Consider the following 10,128-nt stretch of genomic DNA (forward strand, 5'->3'; position numbering starts at 1 on the left):
AACCCGGAAACCTTTGTCCTGTATTCCTGGCAAGAAATCAGGGTTATCACATATTGGAGTGAAGACAGGAGTGATCTGACATCTACCTTCTGAACCTCCAATAATTCTCCAAGCTTTAACAGGGCAGCCTGTAATTGGATTATTACATGCAAGCTTCCGTGATTTATGGTTTTTAATAAATAGTTAGACATGGAGCTTTTGTATATACAGCCAAAGACATGTGTTATTATGCACCCATTCTGCTTTAATGTGCAGGTGAGCACAAAATTGGTATTTTCGAATGTTAGGGAGGTCAAGACCATCGTCTGAGGATGAGAGACATAATGTGGACATTCTGAAGCATGGCTTCTTCTTCGTCCCTATGAAGGAACTAAACCAGCCATTCAAATTTTGGATTGTTTTATGTGAAAATATGGATATAAGAGTGGAAATCAGAGGATCTTGGGAGATCAAAAACAAGTATTCGTGATGAAAAGGGAACATGTGATGATGTGTGTATGACGACCTGAAAATGAGAACAATGAAATGAGAAAGTTTGATTCCTCTTTACCTTTGCGGTCCATAAAAGAAACCATGCAGCAAATTCCAGTCATATGCACCTTCAGTATATGTTTCCACATTTCTCTACCACTGATTTGGGACAGTGAGGATCTCCCATGAGGTAGGGCTCAGCAGGACTTAAGTTAAAGACGACAATGTTTTGTCTTTTGTAAAAATTGCTTGTTTTACTGCAGTATTTGTAATTTGGATTTGATGACGAAACAGTTGCAGTCAGTGTAATAAAAAAGAAGACAGAAATAATGTTGTATCTCCTAATTTTAACAGGCTAGCTTTAAAGCAAAGGATACAAACATTGACGGGAACATTTAAAGTCAATCCAGTTTCAATAGAAAGTCCTTCTAGAACAACAACAATACAAAGAAAACTTTCTAAATGATATTGTTTGTTATGTTTTAAGGGGTTTTAACAGACTCTAATGTCAGACCCTGACAGAGACAGGAGACAAAAGTATGTGGTGTTTTAATGAATGTTCAGAAAGCAAACCAACAGAGAGTTCCCGAGAAGAGCAGAGTTCAATGGTGCACAGACCAAAAGCTCCTGATCTGAGTCTTCGAGGTTAGCAGACAGAACAGGTCCAGATGAAGCGCAAAGGTGCAAACACTGACAGAGCTCCCGTGTGCAATCTTAATAAATCAGTGCTAATCTCTGAATAAATAATGAATGTTATTTTCAAAACTGTAACTTTGAATGTTGTTCACTAATTCATAAATAATAAATGCTGTGCAGAATTATTTGAGCAAGTTTTCGGGGCTTTTCAATATAGCTTTTTTTTTTCAAAGTTTTGAGCACCACAAAAGAAAATCTAAACACTTCTATTGCACTGTGTTGGAGGCAGATATCTTAAAGATGATATCTTAAATAGAAATAATAGAAATAAAAGTAAAGCTGTCTACATGGCTGAAAAAACACAATAAGTAAGTGAAGTAAAATTCTGTAAAGTTGATCAAATATTTTTTTGTAATTTGGTTAAACGTGTCCCAGACAAAATGTTGTCACATATCAAGATTGGGTTATTGACATGTTACCTGCTGAAGTTGTGACAGAAATTGATGAAAAACATGTTTAAAATCATCTCCGTCTGAGTAATCTGAGCTGTTTGATATAACACTTCTAAGCCTTTTTTAAAATGTACACTTTCTCTTCTTGCAGAGGGAAAATGGCTGCAGCTGAAAACTTGCTAATCGAAGCGACTACTAGCACAAGCAATAAAAACTCTAGCGATGAATATGACTATGAGTATATTGATGAAGTGTGCGACAGAGGAAGCACCGTGCAGTTTGGAGCGACCTTGACTCCAGTGGTCTTCTCCTGCGTGGTGATCCTCAGTCTGTTTGGCAACATCTTGGTCATTGTGATTCTGGCTAAGTATGAGAATCTGAGATCCCTCACCAACACTTTCATCATGAACCTGGCTGTATCAGATCTCTTCTTCACCGCATGTCTGCCCTTCTGGGCCTACTACCACATGTATGGATGGACTTTAGGGGAACCTGCATGCAAAGTTGTCACGTTTGTCTTCTACGTTGGTTTCTACAGCAGTGGTATACTCCTCATCATGATGACTGCTCACCGTTATGTAGCTGTCATGGATCCTCTGTCTGACATTGTGTCCACCAAAGGCTTCTACAGTGTCCTTGCATCTGTGGTCATTTGGGCATTTGGTGTGTTGGCCGCCATTCCAGCCTCCATCTTCACAAAAGTCCTGGACAAGAACCGCTGCGAAAATGTGGATTCATACTGGACATTATGGGGAATCTACCAGCAAAATATCTTCTTCATACTGAGTTCAGTGATATTCATTTTTTGCTATTCTCAGATCATGTGCAGGCTGCTGCGTCCCACTGCCCAAAGAAGAAAGAACAAAACTTTAAAGCTCATTTTCACTCTCATGGTTGTTTTCTTCATGGGCTGGGGACCGTACAATATAGTAATATTTCTACAGTCATTGTATTTTTGGTCCCAATCCCAACCACCTGCTGACTCAGACGATGTGGTCAGAAATTGTGGAATATTAAAACTACTCGATTACGCCTTTTACATCAGCAGACTTTTTGCCTTTTCACACTGCTGCCTCAACCCTGTGTTTTATGTGTTTGTGGGGGTTAAGTTCAAAAACCACTTAGAGAGAATGCTGAAGAGCTGGGGCGGTAACAATAACAGCATCCGCAGTCGACGAAGCCGACTCACAATCACGTCATTAACAAGTGGTGAAGAGTTCTCACTGTACATGACAGAGACAGCAAAAGCGAGACCATAACTTCAAGGGTCTGTATCAGGAGAAAGAGAACTTATACTAAAACCAGCTGTAATAGTGTACATACCCTGTTTCCTCAAGCAAAAGCTGGCTGTTAAACAAAAGCCCAGTCTCAAATAATGGCAAATAGTGGCTGACAAAATAAAGAGCAGCCCCAAATACATATCAGGAAAAAAATAAGAAGGTGGATAACTCACTTTACTTTAAGATATAATAATAGATGGTGTTTATTGTAAGTGTGAACATCTTAATTACCGTGCAGATCTCTGATTATCCTCTGCAGTTGATTATCTCCAACTGATGAGGAGGAGGCCATAGTAGGGTAAAGGCAGTGCAATCAGGAAATTCTGCATGAGGGATCATAATGAGAGAGAATAAAAAATTACTTTTGGATATTTCAGAAATGTCCTCATGGCATCAATACTGTTTCTCATATCCCTGAACTGTCGAGAATATACCTGCGCCCAAAAAACATAAAATAAAGGATTAGGCTGTGAAAATATGCCCGAGCTGCAACCACTAGGAGGTAAACATAAAAATGGTACTGTCCTAAATTAGTGTCCCTCCTGCTGTAAAAAGCTGAGTCTCTTTCATAAAGACAGTGCTGAAGTCTTAAAATAAATAAAACAATGTAAATATTCCAGAGGAGTCCATGAACCTGCTCCGGTGACACACTGAAGAAACCACAGAAGCTCAGTAAAGTTAGCTAAATGTGCTCGCTGTCAGAGGTACAACATGTACATCACGACGACAGGTGACAGCGTATCACTGTTTGTAGCGACAGTGTCCTCAACAAATGCAAGGACAACTACAGTGTGAGAGGTGTGTGGACGGGAATGAAGCACATCACAGGGATGAAGGGGAAGGACAGGCAGACATCAGGGAGCCTGGACAGAGCAAACCAGTTTTTTAACAGGTTTAGCTCACCTCCTGCCACCTCTCAGACGCCCCCTGCCTCCCACACATCCACACTGTCCCAAATGGCTAGCACCACCCCCCAGCATTCTCCTGCACATCACCTCTCCATCTGCCCCCTCCCCCCTTCTCCTCCTCCTCCCCTTCCCCCACTGAGGGCCAGCTAAAGAGGCAGCTGGAAAGACTCAATCAAATACCTTGCAGTGGTGATTGACAACAGACTGGACTGGAAATCCAACACAGAGACTGTGTACAAGTAGGGGATGAGCAGACTCTACTTCCTGAGGAGGCTGAGATCCTTCAACGTGTGCAGCAAAATGTTGGAGATCTTCTACCAGTCTGTTGTTGCCAGTGCCATCTTCTTTGACGACACCAACGGACTTGATAAGATCATCAAGAAGGCTGGCTCTGTACTTGAACTCAGACTTTAGTCTTTTGAGACTGTGGTGGAGAGAAGGACGCTGAATAAACTGTTATCTATCATGGACAATGATCAGCACCCTCTCCATCACACAGTGGACAGACAGCGGAGCACCTTTTGTGGCATGTGGCATGTAAATCTTTCCTGCCACATGCCATTACACTGTACAATAACAGCAAAAAAAAAAATAAATAAATAAAATCTCAGGTCATAATTTACAGTCACTTTATTTTCTACACACTGCCATTAGCTGTATATACTCTTTTTTGTGTAATACTTTTTATTACTACTGATAGCTATTTTTGATATTATATTATTATGTATATAATTTTTACTGCTTGCTTTTTTGATATTTTATTATGTATAGCTTGTTCTCTATAGTCCAATTTCACAAATTTTCACTTATTTCACTGTGTGTAATGCTGCTATCTATCAGATCCCACTGACAAAAGACTCGTCTCCTGTCATCTGCCGTCACCATTACAAACCAGCAAAGTTGACTTACATCACTTTCAAACAGCTTTCAAATGCAACAAGCCACGACATAAACATCGATTTGTCAAAGCTGGCGAGAGCTATCGGACATGCACCTGTTCTCTTTTCATCTTATTTGGCGTAAATCTGTCACAAACATCACAGTTTGGTTGTGTCCAGTTTGTAGATGATACAGCTGAAAGTAGCTAAAAAACTGGTGATCCTCAGTCTGTTTGGCAACATCTTGGTCGTTATGATTCTGGCTAAGTATTAGAATCTGAGATCCCTCACCTTTGTCACAAGGTGGATAAGCTCCTGGTGCCTGTTATATAATCTGCATGCCAATTAGGCATAATGTACATTTCGATCACTTTAAGAAGTTCAACAATATAATCATGTGATTTTCAACGTAAAGTATTATTGTCTTGTTTCAGCCTCCGCATGTGTGTTAAAGTCTCAGCCAAGCTGTGTTTTATAGGAACATACAAGCGCCACTAAACGGCAGCAGCTATGTATGAAATACCGTAGTAAAAAATAGACCAGCCATCTTTGTTTTCTGCTATGCTGCCATCCTCAAGACAGTTCTGCAGAACCCAACAGAAGGAGGCTCAGGACTGTAGTGGTGGTCTAATGCATTGTCACAGCCTCCTTTATCTGCTGGGGACCTTACAATATTTTACTTGCCGTCCTGTCTTTGTGTAATGCCCAGTGAATTTTTCAGTTCCCAAAAATATTTCACAAAAAAAGCTGAAGTGAGGAGATTCTGTCCACTGAAATGGAAGAGGGCTTTTAATTGGTTATTCAATTTGTTGTTAATTTGCTCTTTGTTAAACTTTGCAAACAGATAGAATAAGAAATAAAGGTCAATTTCTAATATAAGCTTGCTTCAAATACAGGCCCGGTACCCTCTGAAGTTGAGGTTAATAAAGGCTGTGAAGACGACTGCGGCTCAGGAGGTAGAGCGTTCGTCTTATCTAAGGTCAGTGGTTCGATCTCTGGCTTTAGTCTTGTATCCTTGGGCAAGATACTGAACCCCACATTGCTCCTGATGCAGTACATCGGTGTGTGAGTGTATATGCTTGTAAAGAGCAGGTGGCCTAGCTACCATTGTGTGAATGGCTGAAAGCAGGCTTGCGTTGGAGTGGGGAGTGAGTGGACTTTACACATTATTCGATTATTCCCCACTGGTATCCTTGTGTTCACACAAACTAAATTGCCTACAATAGCTACATTCAGAGTCGTATGTTCGTAAGCGAAACCACCAGACAAACAAACTCTAGGCCTTTTTAAAGTAGCTGAATTGGCTGTAGAAGTGTCAATACTGGATTCTACTATGCTGTCAAACTTTCCTGAATATCCAAATCTCAGAATTATAAGATGAGGGAAAGCTGTAGAAGTTTTTTTTTTTTAGATATAATTCAAAATAGAGTGAAGGGAGACGTGTTGTTGAAAGTGAAAGACATGCCCAGACAGTGACGACAGTGCTGCAGATGTTGAGCAAGTGCAGTGTTTACCAAAATGTCACCATTTCAAAGTGGCCAGACTGGTTCAAGCTGACAAAACTGGCATTTTGTAGTTTCCAATAAATCTGTGTCTCAGTTTGTATATATTTTTGAATGCCCTGATTAAACAATGTATTAGAGATAATATAACTGTATACTGTATAATTCACTTTGACTGCATCTGCATCTCACTTTGTCATCTTAATCATTTGGATCAGTTATTTTATATTTTCACCCTCACCATTTCATGAGAATCATGCTGTCTTTTCAAGACTGGAGTTTTCTTTTGAATTTATTTGTTATTTTCACATGATAAAATCATCATAATCATCATTTCTATGCTCTGCAATAAAATAAAAATCACTTGACTTAAGTTTGGGAGTGTCTCTGATAACCCTCATTGCTGTTTCAACATAAAAGCCAAACCTCTGAGAAATGTTGAATTCAGCAGCACCACTGATGGAAAATGTAAAACAGAAAGAGGAACCATAGTTCGCTGCTATATATACCAACATTTTCCTCCGTGGTGTGAGTCAGCACAAGACGCTAGATCTGTTGTTCAGGGTAAGTTGCTTCGTATTTTCTGTACTTGCGCTATTTAGGGTAATCTACCTAGTACTTAATTGCCTTTTTAAAAATGAAAAATTGCTTATATTTTTATATTTATCAGCTCTGTGCTCATTTTTTCTAGAAAATCTACAACTCCACAATGAGCGACACAGGTGTGAACAACAGTGGTGGTGTGGTATATTTTTGTGATCAGATGTTTGACTTCGAAACCATCAGTGGTGCCATCTTCATTTTGATCTTCATCCTCAGTCTTATAGGCAACATTCTCCTCTTATGTGTTATTTTCATTGGCAACAACCTGAAAAATGTCACCAATCTGTTCATTCTGAACCTGGCCTTCTCTGATTTGGTCTTCACTGTCACACTTCCATTCTGGGCCGTCTATCACCTGCACCACTGGGTATTTGGTAACTTTGCCTGCAAATTAATGACTGCGGCATACATTGTTGGTTTGTACAGTAGCGTCCTTCTGCTGACTGCCATGACTGTGGATCGTTTCATAACAGTGGTGCTACACAACTGGCAGATAAACCCTACAAGGAGGCAGAGGTGTGCAGGGGGCACCTGTGCAGCAGCCTGGGTCATCAGCATCGCTGCATCTGTGAGTGATGCTGTCAAAGTAAAGGTGGAAACCGAATGGAACAATCTTTTCAAGTGTGAGGATCCCTCTGTTGGCTCTGATGTCAACCTGGGATATTATCTCCAAGTGTCACTGCTCTTCTTCCTCCCATTTGCCATCATTGTTTTCTGCTATGCTGCCATCCTCAAGACAGTTCTGCAGACTTCCAACAGAAGGAGGCTCAGGACTGTAGTGGCGGTCTTATGCATTGTCACAGCCTTTTTCATCTGCTGGGGACCTTACAATATTTTACTTGTCGTCATGTCTTTGTATGAACCCGTAGGCTGTTATGCGAAAGAGCGCTTGTTCAATGCCTATTCTATTTGTCGTATACTTGCTTTTTCTCACTGCTGTATGAACCCTCTGCTATACATGCTCTCACAAAGGTTGCGAAGACTTCTTTTGCAACTTTTCCACTGCGAGAATGGCAGGAGGAAGAACAGAGAGAAGAGCAATGGGCAGAACACATCTGTAGTTCAGAATGTAGCTTTTACAGCTCAAAACTCTGCTGTTATGTTGGAACTACCCTCCAAATAATCATTAAATCATCAGACAAAACATTTATTTGAGCTGTAGATGCTTTTAGGCAATACGGTTTGTATTTATTTAATTGTCATTCTAAGTTTTGCACAGTTCCTTAAAATGTGTTGGTCTACCTGTATGTATGTTCTTTTAAACGTGCCCAGTAAATGGTGAATATGTAAAAAAAAAAAAAAAAAAAAAAAATCTAAAACATGTCAATATGTATGATGATGTGTGGACATGCACTTTTGCACATTTTCAGACCTTATGAATAAACATTGCTGTGCTGGTCATGCAATATTTTTGAATAAAGTTAAACTGAAATCTAATTTAGATGTTTTCACTTCTTGTTGTGGCATGACAGTCTGGATTTTAAATTCTGCTGAACAAGTACTTTTCTCTGGCAAAAGTCACAAATAGAATGAAACTTCTGCATGAAAATACAATGACTGAGAAAATCGGCGGCAGTGCCTGCAGCGCTTGCGGTGCACAACCAAGGTAAGTTTCTTTCCTATTTGTTTTTTATAATTCATTTTTAAATTCATTTATTTATTTACTTTAGGACATTGTGCAATAATTATACGGAAGCTTGAGAATTTGGTATAAAAAATCAAGAATATGGATCAAAATATGAGACTATAGAAATAAATTTAAGAATATTGATTCAAATTCTGAGAATATGGACTGAATAAATTAAATATTAAATTGAATTGAATATGCTGAATACATAATCCTTGTCTGTATGACTGTATGTTAATGAGGTGTCTGCTGGGGATTAGCTTTTATTGGAGAGAAAGTCCAAGTTTACAAAGAAAATATTCAAGAATTTTATTTGCTGATCACAGTAAAACAATAAAAACAGAGACATGGGGTTGGGGAAATGTTCTGCTTTTTTCATTGACAGTAAGCATCGTTTCAGTTTATTATAAATGTTGTTTATTATATTATTACACATCAGCCAGCATATCATTCTTTTGTTGCCACCACATTTCTCAATGACTCAGATACTCTGTAAACTTCTTATTACCTGTGTGGTAGGCAAACTTGTTGTCATTTACATATCTGAGTCAAAACATGATGTCAGTAAGGTGTCATTATTGGCTTTGAGTACACATTTCATTCCATATTTTCAGAGTTTCTGTCAATATCTTATGACTTTTATCCCATATCCACAATTATTCTATGAGTCCTGTCTTAAACAGCATGACATATACAGTATTTATTCAGTAATACACTAATTCATATGAGAGTTGAGCATAAATGGAAAATGTGTTCCACAGCATTATAAGGAATTAACATCATATCCTCATTTCTTTATCAGAGCTATCGTCACTTCTTCATAAGATATCAATAAGTAAACAATGGCCCTCGACAGTGACTACATCAACAGTGTCTATTCTGACGACTATTTATACTTATGGCAGCCTCGTGGATGTGAAATCATCATCTAATCTCTATTCTATGCTGCGCGCTACATCCTCATCCTCTGCATCAGCATGCCTGGAAGCAGTTTCCGCCTGTGGGCCCTTCTGAGGGAACGAGCTTGGAAGAGCACATCTGACATCCTGCTTCTGCAGCTCACAGTTTCTGACCTTTGCTTCACTGTGACCCTGCCTTTTTGGGCCTGCAATCATCCACAGGGCTGGATGGTTGGGTAACTGGGCCTGTGGAACCTTTTACTGGGGCTTCTTTTCTGGGGCTGAACAGCTGAACATGATCCTCACTATCATGACGTTATGTTGCTGTGCTCTGTGCTCCGCGTTTGTCTGCACAAACGACCCAAAAAATCTGTGTCCTCATGTCTAGCGTTGTGATATGGCCGGTATGTGTTGCTGGAAGCATTATGGTGTTAGTGAACAGTGAGGCCATTGAAGTGTATGGTGATATAATGTGTTTATTTGCTCCATAGTCATTTGCTCTTCTGCTCTTTTGTATCTACATGCAGATTGGCCTGTTCTTTCTCATAACCTGCATTATAATTACATTCTGCTGTGTCGGTATGTGGATAATCAAACAGTGCAGAACAAACAGACATCATGAGGCTTGTTTTTTTCCTTTGTTTTGTACCATACAACATCATACTGTTTATACAGTCTTCGGTGATTATTGATGATCTGGACAACACAGCTGATTGGAGTCAGGCAATGTACGATGCAGAGGCCATCATTTACACTCTGCCTTACTTCCACTGCTGCCTGAACCCACTGTTGCATATATGTGGAGCACAAAGGTTCAGGAGGCATCTCCCTGTGCCATGTAGATCAAGATTCAAGATTCAAGATTCCTTTAT

The 10,128-nt window shown here is 39.6% G+C and overlaps 2 protein-coding genes across 2 annotated transcripts; both read left to right on the forward strand.

Moving 5' to 3' along the window:
• Positions 1 to 609: 609 nt before the first annotated feature.
• On the forward strand, positions 610 to 3,768 carry xcr1b.1 (chemokine (C motif) receptor 1b, duplicate 1). The gene is made up of 2 exons (XM_041949662.1): positions 610 to 661; positions 1,711 to 3,768. The coding sequence occupies exons 1-2, from the start codon at positions 657 to 659 to the stop codon at positions 2,816 to 2,818; spliced, it is 1,113 nt and encodes a 370-aa protein (XP_041805596.1). The 5' UTR covers positions 610 to 656; the 3' UTR covers positions 2,819 to 3,768.
• A 2,819-nt stretch (positions 3,769 to 6,587) lies between these two features.
• LOC121615418 (chemokine XC receptor 1-like) lies at positions 6,588 to 8,183 on the forward strand. The gene is made up of 2 exons (XM_041949772.1): positions 6,588 to 6,691; positions 6,819 to 8,183. Exon 2 carries the CDS (start codon positions 6,837 to 6,839, stop codon positions 7,851 to 7,853), a length of 1,017 nt encoding a protein of 338 aa, XP_041805706.1. The 5' UTR covers positions 6,588 to 6,691; positions 6,819 to 6,836; the 3' UTR covers positions 7,854 to 8,183.
• The last annotated feature ends 1,945 nt before the right edge of the window (positions 8,184 to 10,128 follow it).

The sequence above is a fragment of the Chelmon rostratus genome, chromosome 12 (assembly GCF_017976325.1).
Source record: "Chelmon rostratus isolate fCheRos1 chromosome 12, fCheRos1.pri, whole genome shotgun sequence".
NCBI lineage: Eukaryota > Metazoa > Chordata > Actinopteri > Chaetodontiformes > Chaetodontidae > Chelmon > Chelmon rostratus.